This window comes from Colossoma macropomum, unplaced genomic scaffold (genome assembly GCF_904425465.1).
Source record: "Colossoma macropomum unplaced genomic scaffold, Colossoma_macropomum, whole genome shotgun sequence".
NCBI classification, from domain to species: Eukaryota; Metazoa; Chordata; class Actinopteri; order Characiformes; family Serrasalmidae; genus Colossoma; species Colossoma macropomum.
The window spans coordinates 42,192,762-42,216,257 of record NW_023494803.1 but is presented as its reverse complement, the minus strand read 5'-3'; the positions used below and the strand labels follow the sequence as shown (position 1 = coordinate 42,216,257).

Below are 23,496 nucleotides of genomic sequence, written 5' to 3'. Positions count from 1 at the left end.
TTACTATTAGAGGGTAATGTAGTTAGTATTACAGGGTAACTAGCTACTATTACAGAGTAACGCCGTAGTCACTATCACAGAGTAATGTCAGTGCTGGTACCCAGGTCGTCGGGTGTCTGCAGCACAGAGTGATGCAGTTTCTCGTCCAGCTGCAGGTCTTTATGTTCTGTATGTTCGGCCGTCAGCGTGGCGGGAGACGGCGTCTGAGAGCGCGAGCCGCCCAGAGAGTGCAGAGGAGACGCGCTTTCAGAACCTACAACACAAACACACGTTTTTCAGCACATGGAGTCGAACATCCTCACATGGCATTTTAAACATTTTATATATGCAAATACCTGATAACAAAACTAACGTCTCATACGTATAATATACAGTATATATAAGCATGTGTGTATTAGTAATAATAATAAGAAAAAAGTACTGTAATAATAAAAAATGTAATAATATGTAATAAAAAATTAGAAAATTATATTTATTTATTTTTTTTCGGGGCAGAAATTTTTTATTTAATCGGAAAAAATAATGACATTAGAATAAGTACAAATAATACTGACAATGATATTTGTTTGTTTGTATTTATTCTTATGCTATATAGCGTTTTCACAGGGAAAAACACACTTACTGACCAGATGAACAGTGTTTTACACAGAACTGTATATGTAGGTGACCAGTGCGTAAAGCCCTTTTTTAATCACTTTATTAATCCCAGAGGGAAAGTCGTGTAGAGTATAAAAATAAATGAAATAATAAAAGAACACCATAAAAAGTATAACATGCAGTAAATTAGGTAAGCTGCATAAATATAATCCAGGTGACAATGCAGTGGTGGACCGTCACATCCAATGGACCATCGAAAACATCCAAGCAGAAAGCCAAGTACAACATTTAAATAAATGTTCATATTCATGTCACAAATGAGGAAAAACACACCTGCAGTAACGTTAATTAACACTAACTTCTAGAAGACTGACAGTGATATTTTACTCACTAAATTGGTGTCACTGTGATTTAAAACATGGTTCCTCTGTCACCTCCTAATCATGCTGGCAGATAATCTAACATGTAAGGCCTTTAGTTCAGCTCCTGAAGTCCTGACCAATGGGAGAGCAGCTCGGCTGTACCTACCTAAATAAAAGTATCCATGTGTAATAATACATTTCCAAAGCCAGTACCGTTCTGTAGGATGACCAGGTCAGCCCTGTTCCTCTCCACTGTATGTGTCCGTACCTGTAATAGTGACCGTATCTGCGGACAGGCCGTGCTGGCTGAGGCTGCTGGTCTCCGAGTCGATGTGCAGGGTGGTGAGGCTGGAGTGATCCTGTTCATCCACAGCGTGTCCTGTAACACTCGCACTCTCCTGCTCCACTGAGCCCACCGGACACACCTCAGGAGCAAAGCTGAAATCTGCACACAGATTAAATCAACATACACTCATTTCCTCAGACCAAACTGTCCACTGACTGTCTCCAAACATCAGAGTGAGAACATCATCCCACAGAAACCTTCTAAAAAGGGTTCTATTCAGCACCCAAAAGGGCTCTTCTGTTGTCTAGAGCTTGACATCGTACATAATAGCAGAAAGGTTTTGGGTTCTTTATAAAACTATATTCAACACATTCTCTGTCAATCTGAAGAGCCATTTATTCACGCAGAGAGTTCTTAAAAAAGACGGTTCTTCAAGGGTTCTTCAGTGAAGAACCCTTGAAGAACCATCTTTAAGAGCGAAGCTGAATAACAGCTCGCTAACAATAAACTAGTTGGTAAATAAACAGGCTCCCGTACCAGCAGGGGGCGCTTTCTGTGTTATCGTGGTCCATAACAGTCTGTAATGATACTGTGGACGTTTTCCACAACCGCCAGCTCCAGTGAATCACTTGTTGTCTCAAATGTCAACCGCTTTTGAGTGGGAATGAAAACTGTTCCACTGAAAGCGGCTGCAGCGCCGACTTTAAAGCCTGAGCTGCCTTCAGTGTAACATCAGTCAGCAGCGCTGAAATGCTGACTCAGCTCTTTTTTTTTTTGGCCACACTTTATTTAGATGGTCCCCTATAGATGCTTCACAGACACTTAAACCATTAACAAGCTTTCTGGTAGGATTAGGATTAGGAGCAGGTGTAGGATTTGCCTTGAGATTAGGGTTTAGGTTAGGTTTAGGGTTAGGTACAGATTTAATGAAATCTTTCACACTTGTTTTTAGTTGAATGTTACTTAAAGACAGACGAAATATTTACAAAGTATCTACAGAGGACCATCCAACTCTTTCTTTTAATTTAATTTCCTCAATTTTTCTTCCCAATTTAGTCGCATCCAGTTCCACCCACTAGTTCTGACCCCCCCAATCACACGATACCACCAGCTCTAGGAGGGTGAAGGCAAACACACACTTCCTCCGAGTCCAGTGAAGCTCCGCCGCATCCTTTCAAACTGCTGCAAATACAACGTCACTGTACAGCCGAACGCACTCGGAGGAGAGCGCCAACCGCCGGTTCTGTTACGTCAGCTAACAGACGCCTGCGCTGACCAACATCACACTGAGTGATGGGGAGAGATGGGGGGGCCATCCTACCCACCCAGAGAGAGCGAGGGCAACTGTGCTCTCTTGGACTCCCGGCCACGGACGGCTGTAGCATCACCTAATCAAACCTATTTTTCTCTTCCTCGCCAGCTGAGAAGCCAGTGAAACCGAAGTAAGGCTGTGTGAACTCAACGCTCTCACAAGCTCTTATTGCTGCTCATTATCGCTGTTATTGTTGCTGCTGTTTTAGCAGAAGCGCTAAAACAGGTGAGTAAAAACCCGGAAATGGAGCCTATCAGGCTTCAGCTATGGATTTGCTGCTGCTGGATGTGGAAGTGTCATTATTATGTGATGCGATAAGTGAAAAAATACATACTTTCAAATTTGTTGTCGTACTGGAAGGCGTTGAAGGAATCTGATTGGCTGTCAGAGCTGATGATGTCACTCCCACTGGCGCTGGCAGGAGACGTCCACTCGGAGGGAACGCCCGGGTCATCCGCGGGCCGGGTGGCGTTCGGACGGGTCAGAACATCCGGGAAATCCTTCGGGATTTCCAGACTGCCTGGGCTGCTGCCGCGCCTCTGCATTCCCTGAGAGAGAGACGTGAACGTTGGTGTGTAACAGCTCACTGAACGTGTCCGTTACAGAACACCTGCGTGTTACAGAGCGACGTTACACAACACTGCTGTACTCCGCTACGTAACACTGACATTATCGTCCATCACAGTAGATGTCAGATGCTGTCATGAGTGGTTGTGACTGATTTTGTTCAGTAATGTAACAGTGGCATGTTATCATCACCTGCTGTTAACGGTAATCACAGACATTATAATGTTTGATGTCATGACAGCTTATGTCACATGCTAATTTCTGCTAAGTGTATCCTAGCTAACATTGATGTCTGTCGTAACAGTTAATGGTGACAAATATTGGAAAACAAAAAAGCATAAAATGTGGCACATTTTAAAATGTACATTCTTACTCGTTCCAGCATGTTAAACTTAGCAAATCCAAAGAAATTTGGGTACTAAAATTTGCGAAACATGTTATATATACATATGTTCCCTGTAGAAGACATTCTTATTTTCACTCATTTTCAAAATAAATAAATAAATAAATAAATAAATATCAATGCCATGTCATTTGACATGTTCAAACTTAGACACTATATAATAAAATGTTATTTTGTAATATAAATACAATTATACAACAGTTAGTGGCGGCCATGCAAGCTGATTGGTTGAGAAGCGTTCTAACTGAACTGTTACTTCGCTGTGACATCACTGTATCACTCCGCTGAGACGCCGTTGCTAAGCAACGACTTTGACAGCTGTAGGAGACGCTCAAGACATTTGAACGTTTTTACTTCTTACTTTGCCACAAACAGAAAATGGACACTTTTAAGATCACATTTGACCGACAGCCGATTTGGTCAGACTCTGAAGATGAGACGACACTAAATTCCCAAACTGTCATCACCACTGAGCAGCTTTTCAGTCGGCAGCTGTGACAGAAGAACAGCTAAACAACCTGGAATCAGCCAGAAATGAACCCAATACCATTCGCCAAACGTGTAGTCTGATCTTCAGAGTCTGACCAAATCAGACTGAGCCATAAAACTGCCGCAATATCAAGTTCAGCTCAGTTTTGTCAGTTTTTTCCAGATCAGTATTAATGTTGTTTTGTTCCAGCCAGTCTGTAAAGCATCTTACAGCCCATTTAGTTTGGCGAATGGTGTTGGGTTCATTTCTGGCTGATTCCAGGTTGTTCAGCTGTTCTTCTGTCTCAGCTGCCGACTGAAAAGCTGCTCAGTGGTGATGACAGTTTGGGAATTTAGTGTAAGGAGCTGGAGAACGAACTGCCGGCTGTGCAGCGAGTGGGCGGAGCTCGTTACTCTGACGTAGCAACGAGCTGCTCGTTAAGGAACTATAATTTGGTGAAGGAACTGCGAACATTAAAACATATTAAACGCCGCGTTCACGGCCCAGTTTATTAATTTATTACTATACTTATTTAACTGTTGTATTAAAGCAGTAGAACACTCGAGGAGTGTGTTATCACCAATAACATCACAGCTGTGATGATCTACGGCCACCAAATCACAGCTGTGATGTTATTCCGCGATACCACACTCCCTCTGTGTTCTACTGCTTAAATATGTGTTTTATGTTTTAAAATACACACCAATAAGCACAATTTAATACTCACAAAATTGTGCATTGTGAAATAAAATATGTAATACAAGAGATAATGAGAAGACAAAGATGAAGGAAGACAACAAATAAACGGAACAGACAGATGGAGACAATCAGAGAAATCATTAATGAGTCATTAAGAAGCCTAAAGATATCAAAAAAATCTAAGGACATCAAAGAAACGCTTCCTATACAGTCAGCAGAAGTTGGAACCAACCTGATGGCACTATATCACAAATTAAGGCCATTTTCACATCAGAGCTTCTCTCTGGACCCAGACCTGCTGGCTGTGAGCTCAGTGGTCGTGTGTGGACAGAAAGAGCTGCTCTTCGCTGATTGAGTGTTTGTGCCTGACCTTGTGTTGTTGGCTAAAAGGTTATTGTTCTCTTTGCTGATGAGGTGGGGTTTGTGTTGGTCAGTGACCATGTTCACACTAAAGGTTAAGGCAAAGTGGTCGATGTCCCTTAAATAGAAAAACATCCTTAATTGCCTAATGGAACATGTAAATAAATTGCAATTTCAAAATGTTAAATTAAAATAATTAGAATTTATGAGTTGCACAAACATGCATTTATGTTAACCCAACACAAACATTACAGCTACTCTAACTCAAGTTTTCGTTACACATTGCTTACCTTTTTAAGGCAACCTCAATTTTTTTTTTATAGTAAATTTAACTTATCCGGGCTTACAGTGCAGATAATGAGGAAACTCCAGGTCTACATGAGTCAGACAGTAATCAGATTTCTGCTTTGTAACCAGCCATGAAAAAGACATGTCGAAAACTCAAACTTCATGCCACGTTTTTTTGTTTTTTTTTAACATATCAACATGCATCATCTAGAAGATGAAGAACATTTAAATCCTTTATTTCATGATTGGTTTCAGTGCTGCTCTCGTTTGCTGTGTCTCGCTGCTGTTCTCCGTCTGTTTCACGCATGCGCAGACTGAGAAATCCGAAAGAAATCAGAGTAAGAGTTCACATGCACTGAGAAATCTGATCACTGAGCTAAAATCCAGCCTTTATCAGATTTCATAACTGGATTTCTAGATCAGAGTGTGCTGTTTACATGACCATTTGAATAAACGGATAACTGCAGAAATCAGACTATGATCAGATTACTGAGTGCATGTAATCACACTCAGTGTCAGAAACCCCTTAAATTAGCATCAGAAATCATTAGTGGGTTATAAGCTTCCATCACTTGTTAGCTACATTAGCATCGTGGCTCCAGGGCTAAAACTAAAGAAGCAAACTCGGCTGATTATTTATATTTGGGGAACTTCTGTAATGACTATTCACTTTAAAGGGTTAAAGGGGGCTGACCGAGGTTCCTCTGGTCCGAAGTCGTTCCTGGATGAACTCGTCCATCAGGTCACTGACGTTTGGATTGCTGCTGCCGGCGTCAGTGGAGACGGGACGCATCTTCGGGGTCAGCTCGTCTTTATTGGCTGCGTTCGGACATAAACACAGACAGAGTCCATCAGATAAAGGACACTTTCACAACCATGTTCAACAGTAAACACATTCAAACAGCTGTGAGTTGATACTTCAGAACAGTGTCAGAATCTGTGTTGGTGTTTCTGATGCGTTTATAATGATACATTGATTTTTTGAGTCAATAAAGGAGACTTTAATCAAGCACAACACAAATCAAGGAGTAAAATATGCAGAACTAACTGCAGCCCATGGTTCAGAGGGGAAACATCGCCCTGATAAAGGCATGAAACCATAAAGCTGATTCCAACCAGTGAAGCGATGGAGGTACTCACACGTCATGCAGCCCCCAAAACAGAGCGAGAGAGCGAGAGAGAGAGAGAGAGAGAGAGAGAGAGAGAGAGAGGTAGAGAGACATTAAGGCAGAGATAGAGAGATGGTGCAGGTCCTTCATTTTTCAGCCTGAACGTGCACCTCGGATAAACGTTAAGAAGGGGAATTCCACCCATTTTTCAAAAATCAACCACTGAGATCTAATTCAGAGTGGTTTGGTGTGAAATAGTTCAGAGGTCTTTACAGTGGTGGTGATAGGAACCAGGGGTCGCCATGACTACAACACAAATACAGACATTTTATTTACTATCCAAAACCACCAGTGAACCTACACGAGTCTTCTGAGTCTATATGGAATGTTGATGATGGAAAATAGTGGAAAATCTGAAATAATAAGTTTTCTTTGGGGACTATTTTGCCTCACAGCGTCCTGCATGTATCCCTCCACCATGAATGGAGTTTAAGTTCTCTAAACTATCATAAAACAGTGTCTCAGTCATCAGGCAGTGAATTCATAACCATTTCATGTAGGAACTTTCTGTGAGGGAGCTTTTAGAGGTGGACGTCTGGTTCCTATCACCACCACTGTGAACAGTTCTGACTAAGTTTATCTAGAACAGAGCGTTTCACAGCAAACCACTCTGAACCACTCTGATTACATCTCAACCACTTAATTATGCAGATATTTTGAAAATTCGGTGGAGTTCTCCTTTAATGCGCCTCTAGTGACAGGAGCAGTGAGTGTGTTAGTTGATGCAGCCTTCGTCCCCGGCACACGGTCAGGAAGGTGAGTGTGTGTTAGGAGCCGAATCACACGGTCATTCTCAGGATCAGAGTTTCTCCAGCAGGTTAGTCAGAGATCAGACGTGTGTCTCAGACAGAGAGACGATCTACAGCTCAAACCACCGTACAGTACCAGTCAACAGAGCGACACCCACTTATTCTGTTCCACATATCATAGAACAATACAGATTAGAACTGTGGTTTTCAACCTGTGGGCAGCGGCCCCCCGGTGGGCTGTGGTGGTACTGCTAGGGGATCATTTTTTATTTTATTTTTTTTAAACCACAAGACATTATTACAATATAGACATTTAACCAAGGCAAAACTTTCAATATAACAAATATGAATGGTGTGATAATTATTTGCAATAACAAAAAAAATCTAAAATATGTAAATGTTTAGGTCGAGCTCAGCGACTGGCCTGACTAAATGCACGTTGATGTAATCGACGCAGCTGTTTTCAGTGCAAATCAATGTAAAATGTTACTCGTTTTTGACCGTATGGAATTCATCCATCACAGATAAAAGGCTACAAACAGAAAAATTTCAGTTTTTTAAAATTTTCAGTTCATTATGTTGCATAATTAAACATTAGGCTACACTGATCATTGTGTTGTTTGCTTGTATGATCAGGAGGTTGAAATAAATCTACTTTTGGGCCCCCAAACTTTTGTGGTCACCTGTGTGGGTCATGAGTTACAAATGGTGGAGAATCCCTGTATTAGAATAGTTCAAACTAATAACCTCCAGGGGAGAAAAATCATGTCTAATTTGTAGCTCATTTTTAATTAATAGAACCATCATGTTTGTTGAATTTCAACTCGGTATGTTGCAGTTCTCTCATTTCATCATTAAGTTTGGGTTAAAATCTTGAGACACTCAACAGGATTGTTCCCTCTGTGGTGTCCAGGTAGATACAGCCAAGCTGTTCTCCCATTGGTCAGGCCTTACATGTCAGATTAACTACTAACATAATTAGGAAGTGATCAGGAGTTCTAGATACGTCACTGACTGTGAATACGAGTCGTAGTCTAAGCAGGTTCTGGTTAGTTGTTATGAATGTAAAACAGCGGCGGCAGCTCTACGGACTCTTTACTGAAAGAGTCACTGTAACACTGAAACACACAAGATCAGACATAATAATAATAGATAACGTCTGTTTACAAGCTTCGTGTTTATCTAGAACGGGGAAAGAAATGTTTATGTGCACCAGCGTTAGCGTAGTGCTAATACGCTACTAGAAATCCCATAGGGGGCGCTAGTGTTGCTGATTTCTCTTTTTTTTTGACCTGAGATTTGATGTCTATAAACTGAAGACCGAGTTCTGGTGGTTTGCCACTTCATGACAGTACATTAAATACTAAACAGAATTATTATTATAATATATATAACATAATTACAAAGGAATACATGAAAACAAGTGTGACAACTTTCAAAAACTCTGAAACGACACGTGAAATTATACGTTGTATACATGTGACGTATAATTTCAAGCCTATTAACAAGCCAATGTATTTTAGATTCTTCACTACACACTTAAAGAGGGCTCTTCAAGAGTACTTTAGTAAAGAACATACAGAACCTATATAGAACCATGAACACTCAAAATAACGCTTTGCTTGATTAAAGCCTTCTTTGCATGGTGAAATGGTTCTTCAGAATGATGGTGAACGTGCTCAAAATGCACTACATAGCACCTTTCTGAAAATGGTTCTGTATAGCACCAAAAGGGGTTCTTCTATTGTTACAGTGTCAAGCTTGTACACCCTTTTTAACCCTTTTTATACCCCTATTTACCCTTTTTTCCACCAATCTGAAGAACAACTTCACCATGCAAAGAACCCTTTAATCATGCAAAGCGTTCTTTGGGTGTTCATGGTTCTATACAGAACCTTTTTTTTTTACGGAAGAAGTGAGAAAAAATCTTTTTTTAAGTGTGCAGCCTTATTTGTGTTGACGTAGACTCTGATTGGGAGCATTTAAAGTATTTTTAAATTATTTTTTGTCTTTTTTAAATAAATTCATACGTAGGTGATTTATATTTGTCTGAGAAACACATTTCAGTCCTTTAGTTATTTATAAGACTTCATTAAATCAAGTGGGTCCAAGTCTTTGACTGGTACTGTACGAGCTGTTCTAAGCATTCCCGTTCTAAAGCCTGCGACTAAACTACCAGCAAGCTTTTAGCACGTTACTCTGATTAATACAGGAGGACGTGGCTGACGCTTTGTGCCTGAGCTCATTGTGCCGTCAAAGGGCCGTGTTCTGGTTGAGGACACTGAACTACAATCACTGGTCAAGTGCTGCCCTCTGCTGGCAAGAATTAAACTTGCAAATATCTATGTACATACACATATACAATATAGATATATATTGTATATAATATCAAAATCCAAGGGGTCAGTCAAGAAGAGGGTCTGAGAAAGGTCTGCGCTCCTAAAACTCACAGCAGGTTCACGCTTTTAGGGTTCATTAAGTCTGTGTGTGTGTCTGTATGTGAAAGTGAGAGAGAGAGGGAAGGGCTGGGAGGGAGGCGTGAGGTCGCATGCAGCATCCAGGGGGCAGAGGGGCAGCAGATATTAGATCCCAGAAGCTGGAGGAGGAGGAGGGGGGGAGCCGTCCCAGACGAGCTTTTGCAGGCATCGGCCTGTGGGGTCTTTATGGCTTTGAGCTACTTTTAAAAAAAACAAAAAAAAAGGAAAAACACAAAAAGCTTCAATTCAATCCGCATTCAGCCAAAAAAGAAACAAAAATCAAAGAGTTAAAAAAGAAAAAAGAGGAAAACAGGGAACAGGCGATTGTTTTGTTGTTTTTTCGTGTCTTCCGTGTTGCGGATCGACCGATTGTTCCTCACCTGGTGCTCTTCTTCCAAAATAGCCCATAACATGCGTGTACAGGTCCTTCAGCGGTGCGTCCGGCGGCGCTTTAGTGACGCTGTGGCTTTGGCCGGTCGCCGCGTGGCTCTTGGGCTTGGAGAGAGCGTGGACCACAGACTTATACATGCCGCCCAGGAGCGCCACCTGCTGGCGGGAGGGGCTGCAGCCCGACTCCTGCGACCTGGAGCGGGACGGGCGGGGCAAAGAGGGCCGGCCGATGCGCCCCGTCCGCGCGCCGTCCGCTGAGGAACACGCACCCCCTCCCTCCCCCCCTCCTCCTGACCCGTCTCTGGCCTTCGAACCTGCCGGGTGGCCGCTGAAGTGACTGAGGCGCTTGAGCCGGACCTTCCAGTGCGCCTCTTTGGGGTCCAGCGGGTTTAGGAAGTGCACCGACTCCGTGGACGGTCGGAAGCTGACGTGGACGCCCCCGCCCGGGCGCTTTTTGGGGCCTGTGCGGGTCAGCTTGGGGCGAAACGTGGGCTGGGGATGCTGCGAAATGGGCTCGCTTTCGCTCGGCCGGTCAGTCGCGTCCTGCCTTTGTAACTCTTTCCTTTCCTCGGCTAAACTCTGACTGGACGGTTCCTCCGTGCTTTGCGTACAAGTGGACACCCAATCGCACTGCTCTAAACACTCATAGAAGCTCTGTTCGCTCGGCTCTATCTCTTTATCCAAAACCCCGCCTCTATCTACGCCTGGCTCCGCCCCTAACCCACCTAGCACCGCCTCCCCGGGGTCCCTGAGCAAGAAGTACTCCCTTAAAGAGCTAAAAAGGTCGTCGTCGGCCCCGCTCTCGGCCAGAGGAGTGGGCGTGGCGGCCGGACACGTCCAGTCGGGAATAAACGGGGGCTGCGGCCCTGGCATCTGGCAGAGGTGGTCGTAGATGCTATCGCCAACCTCCAGGGAAGATGCCCGGCTTTCGGGGGCGCTGTGGGGGTCGTGGGTCGGGGGGCAGTGGGGGGGGTCTGTGGGGGCCGTGGAGGTGGAGGTGGAGGAAGGGTGGGTGTGAGGGGGACTTTCAGAAACAGGAAGAGCACCTTTGACCCGCTCGTTGATGAAAGGCTCCATGATGTCTGAGGCGCTGCTGCTGCGCGGGAGGGGCGTCTGCTCCGGGTCGGCCAACGCTGCGAACACCTCCGAGGCTGGGCTCTCCTCGCTCTGGGAGCAGTGACGGACCCGAGGCCCGCGGACCACCAGCGGGGGGTCCTCCATGTCTGTATATGCACAGAAAAAGAACCCATACAGGCAAAAGACACACAGAATACCAAAGATCAGGACCGGCGGTTCTCAGCTCCAGTCCTGGAGACCCGCTCAGTTCCCAGCACACCTGATCTGACGGTCCTCATCATCGTCTAATAAAGCGAATACATTTTAATTAATTGATCTGGGGGGGCGATTCAGCTGCACCGATTCAGATACATATTCCAACAATTACATTTTAACAGAAATATTACAAATCACTGCAAATGATTGAAATGATAATATTCAGTAAATTACGCACTTATAAACCATCATCTACAGGGAACACACTTAAATATGGCAGTTAATGCAATTTTTAATGCACAATTTCTATTGAAGATACTGGAAAAATAAAAGATAAAATCTGTTAAATTCAGCAAATAAACAATAAGTGTGTATTAAAAAGTGTAGAAGCATGTTCTCCATAGAGGATGTTAACTTATTTTTATGTAGAAAATCAAGAAAACCTGTCTTTTGAGCAGGGTGCCCAAAAATATACAGCGGTCAGGCATAACATTCTGACCAGCTCCACTTACTATATAGGTGCACTTTGTAGTTCTACAGTTACAGACTGTAGTCCATCTGTTTCTCTGATACTTTGTTAGCCCCCTTTTACCCTGTTCTTCAGTGGTCAGGACCCCCATGGACCCTCACAGAGCAGGTACTATTTGGGTGGTGGGTCATTCTCAGCACTGGCGTGGTGGTGGTGTGTTAGTGTATGTTGCGCTGGTCTGAGTGGATCAGACACAGCAGTGCTGCTGGAGTTTTAAACACCTCAGTGTCACACCTGGACTGAGAATAGTCCACCAACCAAAAATATCCAGCCAACAGCGTCCTGTGGGCAGCGTCCTGTGACCACTGATGAAGGACTAGAGGATGACCAACACAAACTGTGCAGCAGCAGATGAGCTATCGTCTCTGACTTTACATCTACAAGGTGGACTGACAAGGTAGGAGTGTCTAATAGAGTGGACAGTGAGTGGACACAGTGTTTAAAAACTCCAGCAGCGCTGCTGTGTCTGATCCACTCGCACCAGCACAACACACACTAACACACCACCACCACGTCAGTGTTACTGCAGTGCTGAGAATGATCCACCACTCAAATAGTACCTGCTCTGTGAGGGTCCATGGGGGTCCTGACCACTGAAGAACAGGGTAAAAGGGGGCTAACAAAGTATCAGAGAAACAGATGGACTACAGTCTGTAACTGTAGAACTACAAAGTGCACCTATATAGTAAGTGGAGCTGATAAAATGGACAATGAGCGGAGAAACAAGGAGGTGGTCAGAATGTTATGCCTGATCTGTGTACACAGGACTGTATTCACGCGAGTGATTCTGTGCATTTTTAAAAACTATGACAAACTGTATCACAGTAGTTTAACAGGATTGTGGAAAAAATGTGATTTAATGACCAAATTGTTTCCTAAAGAATCACAACTGAATTAATTAAACAGGTACAGGGCCAAATAAGTATCAGGTGTGCAGGTCAGCGGGTGTCCAGGACTGGCTGTAAGAGAACAGCTGCTGTGTACCCACGGATCTATGCCAGAAAAAAAACAAAAAACAAATACACAGCGATATTGTTCCACAGATGATCTGACCACATTTAAACATGTCCTTTAATACCTGCACACAAAATCGCTGTGTCCAAAATAAACATGCAGAAAGTAAACACATGCATAAACACACAAAAAACAAGCTGCACATCAAAACAAATTCCACTGGGTATTAACCACAAACACAAACACAGCCACAACAAAAAGTACACCAGTTATGGAAATGAATATATGTTCGTTTGAATTCTCTCATGTATATTTATCTACAGAAGCCTGATGAAGCCATTCAGTGGAAGTGATTCAGTCACAAGTCAAACAATACACGACCCAAAATAAATATGACGATTAAAAACAGGCTGGAAGGGACGGGTAGAACTATAAAGATAGAACACCAGTTCCCCAAAACACCTGCGTTAATAAGGAACAACCATTAGAGATAAAGAGAAATACAGAGCTAAAGCAAAAGCAGAGAGACCATCCGGTTATTCCCTTAAAGGAGAACTCCACCGATTTTTCAAAATTCCTGCATAATTAAGGGGTTGAGATGTAATCAGAGTGGTTCAGAGTGGTTTGGTGTGAAACGCTCTGTTCTAGAGAAACTTACCGAGTCAGAACTGTTCACAGTGGTGGTGATAGGAACCAGACGTCCACCTCTAAAAGCTCCCTCACAGAAAGTTCCTACATGAAATGGTTATGAATTCACTGCCTGATGACTGAGACACTGTTTAATGATAGTTTGGAGAACTTAAACTCCATTCATGGTGGAGGGATACATGCAGGGCGCTGTGAGGCAAAATAGTCCCTGAAGAAAACTTATTATTTCAGATTTTCCACTATTTTCCATCATCAACATTCATATAAACTCAGAAGACTCGTGTAGGTTCACTGGTGGTTCTGGATAGTAAATAAAATGTCTATATTTGTGTTGTAGTCATGGCGACCCCTGGTTCCTATCACCACCACTGTAAAGACATCTTAACCATTTCACACCAAACCACTCTGAATCTCTCTGTTTGCATCCTAAACTCTGAGTTATGGAGAAATTTAGAAAAACTGGTGGAATTCCCCTTTAAGAGTTGGAGAACCAGTGAGAAAAGGCTCACAAACACAGACACATGCACGGTTCAGGAGAGACAGAGTAGAAACAGGAAGATGCTTATTAGTTCAGGCAGAAATGGAGGAGCTGAGCAGGAGAACAAGCAAAGACACTCATTCTGCATTACATATCAGCTCAACTGCTGTAGCTGAATGGGTGGGGCTAAACTGCTGTAGGCCGAATGGGTGGGGCTAAACTGTTGCAGGCCGAATAGGTGGGGCTAAACTGCTGCAGGCTGAACGGGTGGGGCTAAACTGCTGCAGGCTGAATGGGTGGGGCTAAACTGCTGCAGGCTGAATGGGTGGGGCTAAACTGCTGCAGGCCGAATAGGTGGGGCTAAACTGCTGCAGGCTGAATGGGTGGGGCTAAACTGCTGCAGGCTAAACTGTTGCAGCCTGAATGGGTGGGGCTAAACTGCTGCAGGCTGAATGGGTGGGGCTAAACTGCTGCAGGCTGAATGGGTGGGGCTAAACTGCTGCAGGCTAAACTGTTGCAGGCTGAATGGGTGGGGCTAAACTGCTGTAGGCTGAATGGGTGGGGCTAAACTGCTGCAGGCTGAATGGGCGGGGCTAAACTGCTGCAGGCTGAATGGGCGGGGCTAAACTGTTGCAGGCTGAATGGGCGGGGCTAAACTGCTGCAGGCTGAATGGGCGGGGCTAAACTGCTGCAGGCTGAATGGGCGGGGCTAAACTGCTGCAGGCTGAATGGGCGGGGCTAAACTGCTGCAGGCTGAATGGGTGGGGCTAAACTGCTGCAGGCTGAATGGGTGGGGCTAAACTGCTGCAGGCTAAATGGGTGGGGCTAAACTGCTACGAGCAAGTGGTCATATCTAAAGGTCTTCAAAGTTGTGACATCACAACAACACTGAACTCTGAACGGGCCTTTTTTTGCAGCTAAGTTGGACTGGGGAGTGAGGGATGAACCTGTTCTTCAAAAAAAAAAAAAAAAAAACAAACAAACAAACAAAAAACAAACAATGATATCGGCCCTTTAACTGCAGTGAGGCTGACTGGGTAAATGAAGGCAGGCACACACAAACAATCAGGCACAGCTGCAGATATGCAGAAACACGCAGGTGCGCCGCTGCAGGCAGGCGGAGAGGCTCTACCTGACAGTTCGTCTGCTAGGGGAGTGAGGACAGAGTCAGGCAGGAGAGGGTGGGCGGGGTGCACGAGGACAGGGGCACTTTTAGCACTGCGGATAAACGCTGAAGACAAGAGGCTGTCACCCGTCGAACAGCTACGCAGAGCTACAACCCAGCAGAAAGAGGGAGGGGGGGGAGGAAAGAGGAGTGATGGAAGAAGAGAAAAAGGGGATGAAGAAAGGGAAAGAGGAGAGGATGAAAAAGAGAGAAAGGGAAGACTGTGTGAGACAGGGCAGAGAGGCAGCGAGGCAGACAGCAGTGACTGTTAGAGAGAGAGAAAGAGTAAGAAGGCAGAGGAGGCAGGAGTGGACCGAAGTGACCATCTGGCTTTCATCTTCATCGTATTTACTACAGTTCAGTCTCCAAACACATCCAATCACCACAGGTTTAAACAGTGCTCTATAATGTTCATATGATCCACATTCTGACAGGCTGTAATACACTATAGGAAGTGTAGGGGGCGATATGGCTTCTACTGTTTCATTTAAAAAGCCTCTATAATGTTCATATGATCCACACAGTCACTCTGACAGACTGTAATACACTACAGGAAGTGTAGGGGGCGATATGGCTTCTACTGTTTCATTTAAAAAGCTCTGCAGTGTTCATTTTTCTTCATTCCTTCATATTTTCTGTAAAGCAGACTTGTTTGTCCTGGTAAACTTGGTAACATTCGTGACTGAAGCTCCTGAGGTGTCAGTCTGAGTTTAGCTCACGTAAAAATAAACAATCATCAGTGCTTAACTGATACAGTAACAGTCAAATGTTTGGACTCACCTGACGAAATGGGCTAAAGTTATATAAGTTTAGACAATTTGATCAAATAGTTTCAATTTGTTTAACTATAAACAATTTTGTTTACAGTTAAACAAATTTTGTTTCATCTATAATTGAGCTATAAATTGAGATACGGGCCTTTTTTGGCTAAGAATACCAACGTATACTTTTTCTGGCTTGAGAGTTGAATCCTCCTCTTGGTCAGTGCGCCCGCCGGCCAGTTATTTGTGTTTGTGATGTCACAGTAGTTCACAAGCTCCATGTTATTAGGTAAAATATATATTTTCCCTATATAAAAACTTGTATCAGATCAATGTTGTTGATAATGGACTGTAAGCCTAGAATAAAAATTGCAGCTCTTGCAATTTGAAAATTGCACTCTTTCACTCTTTCGAATGATTTTGATATAAAAACAATGAATCTCTCAGGCCAGCACAACACTTTGAAGAATAACTTTTAACTGCGAAGCAGCATGAGAAATGTCTTCAGATTCCCCACTAGGGGGCGCTCTACTGGCACTCAGGTATGGTTTTTGCCTCATAAAGAGGGAGGAAACCCACACCAGCAGGAGCTCATGAACGGACGTAAGGTTTGCAGCCACAAATTTCAAAACAGGAAGCAAAATAGTTTCGTTACTTAAAGGCGGGGCTAAATATTATTTAACTGATTTTAAAGCGATTTTAGCTAAATGTGTTCATTCTAAAAAAGGGACAGAAGCTAAAAACAACACAGGCATTATGTGCATTATGTGCAGCAGGAAGTGCCTCATGTTCTGAAACTGGAGATGATTTCGGGCTGATTTTTCTTTCGAATGGTAAAATCCTAAATCAGCGCTGCTTTTACGGTCACTGCTTCTTTGTAAATGGGGGAAAAGTAAAAATGAAGAATCCATCTGTTTGAACTGGTGTGTCCAAACCTTTGACTGTACTGTAGGTACTGTGAGTCTGGAGCAGCCAAAGCTCCCCGAGATCTACAACTGTGTGCAAAAGTTTGGGACCCCTGGTCAACTTCCATGTGTTGTTGATTTTCGTAGTGAGACACTCTTCTGCCCAGTTTAATACACAATTACTGTTTATTTACCGAATTTAACACATGGAAAAAACAATAAAACATAAAATGTGGCCTGTGCAAAAGTTATGGCACATTCGATGTTTCGTTTTTTTTTTTTCCAGTGTGTTAAACTACCATAAAAATGAAATTTTAAATGTTATGTTCGGCTGTGTTACTTATTCTCACTCAGAAAATAAACAAAACGTCATGTGACCAGAGGCGCCTAAACCTTTGCATGCGACTGCACCTCCCCAGAACCTCCTGTGAGGTTTGGCCCAAGCCCACCTGAACACGCCTGGCACTAATATAGATCTTGTAGACACTGAAGAGTTTGACCCACTGTGTTACGTTACGGCTGGAGATAGAACTCCGCAGGTCAGTAGATGACTGGACGACGGATCCTGCCCGTTTTACTGTTAGCAGTGCAGGATAATAAGAGAATATTGAGTTAATACTACAATAGCGTGACGCACCGACGGTTTTCTGGCGGACGATGCTCCGAGCCTTCTCGATGCCCGGGGACCCGGCGGTCGTCGCGCTGCGCTGCCTCATGGCAGCTGCCTGGCCAGGGGGGTCCCGACTCCAGCCTTTGGAAAACGAGCGGTCCACCGCCATCTTCTGGCCCTCATGAGCGCCACCTGCAGGGAGAGGCAGGGAGACACGTACATTCTTCAGATAATCTACACTTTTTTACCATGATTGTCTTATTTTCATTATTTTATTATTTATTTGTTTATTATTATTCATATTCTTATTCTTATTTTTAATTACTTTTTGATCTTACTCTCCTTTTATTTTATTTTGATTTTATTAACTTTTACATTGTAACTACGTTTTAATTATTGTTTTATATTTTCTACTGTATTTTTATGTATTTTTATTATTCGTGTTTCATGTTTCTATACTATTTATACCTGATTTGAGTCTTTTTTGTCTTTTTCACTCTCTTTTAAAGAGGGCAGACGCATTTTAATGATTTTTTATTTCTTTTCGCTCCCTGTCTATTTTGGTAATGTTCCAGTGATCCAAGAACCAGTGATGCAAGGGGTCATAAACTGATCACAAAAAGCTTATTATACAGTTTAAACAGACTAAAACATGAAAAACAACTAATATGGACTACAAAAAATGGATGGTGCACAAATAAAACTGCCATGATGGATTTCTAAACTAAGCAACTGAGGATCCAGTCATTCGGGTCTCAGGCCAGAGGAAACTCTGTCAGTGGACAAGCGGTGTCTGTAGGCGTGTCTGGGTCACCTTTGCCTTTGTGCTTCTTCAGCTTCTGCTCGCTCAGTTTGTCCAGAGGCAGCTCGCCGAGGTCCAGGCTGTACAGGTTTCGGGCCAGCACTTTGGTGAGCGTTTCCATGGTGAGGGACCACTCTGTGATCAGCTCCTCCCACCAAGTGAGAGAGGACAGAACGGCCAGCAGGTCGTCCCACAGCTCCCGCGAGATATACACGTTCAGGTTCCCTTTGATCCAGGCCACGATCAGAGTCTACCTCACAGACAGAACAGGACCAACACAGCGTACTGACCGTCATTTAATAACAACAACAGCAGTGAAAACAAGATCAGTAAGAAAGCGAATAATAACATGACATTAAATTATTCAGTGAATATTTTTAACACTGAAGGACCTGAAAGATCGCTCCTGCGAGACGGCCTGAGAGGGTGTTACTTTTCTTCCCATGAGGCACGACGGAGGGAGGCCGCTTCATCACACACTCCGTCACCCTCAGCAACACCAGCAGGATCTGCTCCCTGAGAGACACATAAACACACAATAGAGTCTCCAACTGTCCGAGAAAACATTTTCACAGCCTCAAACGTCTGATAATATCAAAATATGGGCTGTCAAAGTTAATACTGTAATAACGCCTTAATGCAGTGAGTTATTAATGCCACATACCCATCAGGCATAACATTCTGACCACCTCCTTGTTTCTACGCTCACTGTCCATTTTATCAGCTCCACTTACTATATAGGTGCACTTTGTAGTTCTACAGTTACAGACTGTAGTCCATCTGTTTCTCTGATACTTTGTTAGCCCCCTTTTACCCTGTTCTTGGTGGTGTGTTAGTGTGTGTTGTGCTGGTGCGAGTGGATCAGACACAGCAGTGCTGCTGAAGTATTTTTAACACACTGGCCTACTTTGACCCTTTGACTACTAGTATGTAATCCACTGACTGAAATTCTTCCTCAGGTCTGAGTTTCATCACAATTGTAAACCACAAACGAGTGCAGATATTGCGATCGTCACACCACGCTATGTTATCCTGTTTAGACGAGTGTCTGAGTCAGGGATGTTTCAGCCACGTTTCAAATGAAATTAAAACCACAGCAGACCCTCGATCACCTCCCGCTGACGAGCCGAACGCTTAGTTTTTGAGGCAGTGTACACAAAGAAACAGGTGGAAAAGATCGGATTTGAAAAGATCAGATTTGTGTCCACACAGCCCTGAAAACACCAGAACTGAGTCACATTAGGGCAAAAAAATCAGATTTGTGCCACTTTAACCTGGTAATGGAAACGTAGCCCTACATTAATCTCTGTCTGATGATTATAAGAAAACAAACTTGGTGAAAATTGTTCAGGTAATAAGGAAATTATGGACGCAGCAAACTATGGATACGCAGACGCATCACCTCAGGTAGAGAACAACAAACAAGGCGGCATCCATGTACGTATATCTAGGGCTAACGCATGTGTGTTTAGGGTGACAGTGTCAATTCTCCCTAACCAATCAGCAGTCTGCAGTTTTTCCATGTCACCTTTGGTATCGGCTCGGCTCGGCTCGCTCAGAACCTTGACGGAGGCGATACCAAAGACAGTACCAGGTTACCAGGATTTGCCTGCAGAACCAAAAAAGGGCGAGTCGAGCTGCACCGGTAAAAGTGGCTTAACCCTCTACTGCACACGTGATGAGAGCAATTTAAAAATATATTTAATTATTTATTTTATTTTTTGCATGAAAATGGTCTGCGAAGTGCAGATTTATTTTTTCAGACCTGTTTATTAAATTCAAAAACATAAAAAAACATAATAGTAATAATGTGTGCAGGGTCTTTTTGGAGTATGTTGCTCTTGAGGTTACATTGTACATCAATAGGAAGAAATGGTGTAGATCAGAGGTGACTAATAGGGGGGCCACGGTCCGAGTCCGGACCCAGACGCTGTCCTATGTGGACCTGGACGTATAACTGATAAACTATGGAGAATTATTTAATTTTGACGGGGTGGTCCTGTTTTAATCGCCAATCAGATGCATTACGATGAGCACTGAGAATCGAGTGAGTGACGCACACACAGGGGAGGGACGAGGCGAGAAACAGCAGTCAGAGAAGAAAGTGAGTCAGAGGGAAGTTATTTTACATGACCTGATCTTAAAAGAGAAAACTGACAATAAATGTTGAAATATGACTGAATTGTACTTTATTTGATTTGATATTCAGTTGTTGACTGTATAAGATGTTGATATACCTACTAGGCTACTTCAGTAAACAGTATATATATATATGGCACTGAATCATGATGCAAGTTGGACATTATGATGTTCCGGACCTTTGCTTGAGGAAGTTTTCTCTAACTGGACCTTATTGAATTTTAATTAAAGACCCCTGATATAGATCCATGGTCCCTGAAGTGGTGAGACCTGGCTTGTGACGTTGTGTACTGTCACACAAAACTGATACTGAATGTTGAAAAAGGAGAGTCATACTGAGAGACAGTATGACCGATTACTCAAACTCTTCTCTTTACAGTTAACCCTATGATTGTCTTTAAATATGTATTACGTCATTGTAAAGTGAGGAAAATTAGTTTGTTGCCCTAAAGCAACATCATGTAATAGAGGGTTAAGGGCTGGCGTACCAGGTTTTCTGGTCCATGGTCTGGTGCATGACGAGGCTGCGGTAGATGTTTAGGACGCGCTTGCACATGTCAACGTGCTCCTCTAGCAGCGTTTTCAACTCATTGGCCGGCTCCAGCAGGAACACATTCGAGGAGTTTGTGATGAAAACCTGCAGAAACAAGAGGACAGAAAAAAGGAGAAGAAGAAGAAAGAGAGGAAGAGAATATGAGGGAAAAAACATCTATGATCAGCATCAGAAATAGTAAGATAAGGAATGAAGGAATGAAGTGATTCTGATTTGTTTCAATTAAAAATTAAAATGTAAACAGTTTCTATTTAACACTGTAAGTCAATACAAACTGACAGCAAATTAAACAGTTAACGAGCAGCGTCAGTGGATGAGAACATAGAGACGTGAAGCTGAAGTTCTACTCTAACAGAAGAACTGTTTTTGGTGCTATACGGAACCCTTCCCTAAAAGGTCCTATTTAGAATCATATCCAACACATTCCCCATCAATCTGAAGAGCTCTTTCGTGGTGCTAAGAACCATTTACTCATGCAGAGGGTTCCATATAGCACCAAAAAGGGCTCTTCTGTTGTTAGAATGGAACACAATAGAAGATCCCTTTTGGCGCTATGGTTCTACACATATATATATATATATATATATGTAGAACCATCTACAGCACCTTCTCTATTAATCTGAAGAATTATTTCATGGTGCAAAGAACGCTTTAAATCATGCAGAAGGTTCTAAGTGTTCATGGTTCTATATAGAACCATTTTCTTGGCTAAAGAACCCTTGAAGAAAATTTTTAATGCTAATTAAGGCCCAAAATCGGACATTAGACTATTAGGTTAGCCTCGCAGCTCCAGCACTAAAGCTATAGAAGCAAATATCTCTGCTAACTGACAACTGAAATGAGGTGATTCTGATTCGATGCGTATCAAAATTAAAACGTAAACAGTTTCTATTTAACACTGTAAGTCAATACAAACTGATAGCAAACTAAACAGTTTGGTTCTAACGGGCAGCGTCAGTGGATGAGAACATAGACATGTGAAGCTGAAGCTCATGTGAGGTCAGTGAGTACCTGCAGGGTGGACTGGACTCCAGCATTGACGCTGTACTCCAGCAGCTCACTGTCCGAACCTTTATTCCAGGTGGCGTTTCTGCTGTGTCCAGAACCCTTTAGAACCACAAACACACATACAGACATTACTATCAACACCACATCACACAATGAACTGCAGAGTAAATTTAATTAGAAATTACAGCTAAATGATATCGCAGAGCTACACTCTTAAAAAAGATGGTTCTTCAAGGGTTCTATAGTAAAGAAACTCCTATAACCTTCTGCATGATTGAGGGATCCTTTACACCATGAAAGAACCCTTCTCAAAAAGGTTCCATTTAGAATCATATCCAACATATTACCATCAATCTGAAGAGCTCTTTCCTGGTGCAAAGAACCATTTAATCATGCAGAGGGTTCCATATAGCACCAAAAAGGGTTCTTCTATTGCGTTCTATTCTAACAACAGAAGAACCCTTTTTGGTGCTATATGGAACCCTTCTCAAAAAGGTTCCATTTAGAATCATATACAACACATTCTCCATCAATCTGAAGAATTATTTCAGGTGCAAAGAACCCTTTAAATCATGCAGAAGGTTCTGAGTGTTCATGGTTCTATACAGAACCATTTTTTGGCTAAAGAACCCTTGAAGAAAATTTTTAATGCTAATTAAGGCCCAAAATCTGACATTAGCCTGTTAGTTTAGCCTCGTAGCTCCAGCGCTAAAGCGCTAAGTCTTTGCTAACAGACTACAACTGAAAACTGTAAGTAAGCGCTGACCTCCTGTGTGTCCGAGCCGTGCTCCACGGCTCCCCCCTGCCCCAGAAATCGCTCCTCGTCCTCAGGCTCCGCCATAAACGACGGCTTCTCCTCCTGAGAGATCCACTCCTGATACACGCGCACCACCTTCCGCATCGCCGCCGCCTCGCACATCGGCAACAGGAACGCCTGCAGAGGAGGAGAACACGCAGAACACGAGGCACAGAGCGGAATATCAGAACTGATTTTAATCAATTAGAATAATAACGAATGAAGTGCACTAATTTTTGGTCTGAACAAAACTCTGTCCTGTCGCCAGGAGGTTGAGCGTTTCTGTTTCTTGCTCCAAGCATTCTGTAATCACTCCACTCCAACTCCGCCTCGGGTTTTCTGGTTCTTGCTTAGAGATAGAAATAATCCTTAGTGATGCCACAGCCATCCGTAAGCTGTGCAAGAGAGTATAAGGCTGCGTTCACACAGCAGGTAAAAGTGGCCCGAATCTGATTTTCTCACCAAATCCGATTTTTTGCTTGTCTGTTCAGAGTATCTTTTAAATGTGATCTGTATGCGACATCAGTCTGAACAGATCAGCTCCTAAACTGACCCACATGCGCAAAAGAACAGAGCGTCACGCGGCTCATCCAGAGGTGAAACAGTCATGACGGCCAGTGAACGCCAGTCGCTCCCGCAGGGTTCAGTTTCGTCTTGGCCAGCATCACAGGAGCGAGTATAAAGCTCCAACAGTCAACAGCTGGACTCATCACCCAGAATGTGTTTGAGTTCACCGTAAAAAGGGCGC

At 43.3% G+C, this 23,496-nt stretch overlaps 1 protein-coding gene across 1 annotated transcript in view; it reads right to left on the bottom strand.

Moving 5' to 3' along the window:
* The window catches only part of ralgapa1 (Ral GTPase activating protein catalytic subunit alpha 1), a 154,782-nt gene that overhangs the window by 104,749 nt on the left and 26,537 nt on the right, over nt 1-23,496 (bottom strand). The window contains exons 11-22 of the mRNA XM_036593818.1: nt 22,719-22,886; nt 21,956-22,051; nt 20,880-21,028; nt 18,645-18,768; nt 18,265-18,502; nt 17,478-17,642; nt 15,142-15,282; nt 10,119-11,351; nt 6,038-6,162; nt 2,892-3,105; nt 1,228-1,404; nt 101-253 (exon numbers count right to left, since the gene is read on the bottom strand). Coding sequence (XP_036449711.1) covers nt 101-253; nt 1,228-1,404; nt 2,892-3,105; nt 6,038-6,162; nt 10,119-11,351; nt 15,142-15,282; nt 17,478-17,642; nt 18,265-18,502; nt 18,645-18,768; nt 20,880-21,028; nt 21,956-22,051; nt 22,719-22,886 — 2,983 coding nt within the window. The remainder of the gene's footprint in view (nt 1-100; nt 254-1,227; nt 1,405-2,891; nt 3,106-6,037; nt 6,163-10,118; nt 11,352-15,141; nt 15,283-17,477; nt 17,643-18,264; nt 18,503-18,644; nt 18,769-20,879; nt 21,029-21,955; nt 22,052-22,718; nt 22,887-23,496) is intronic.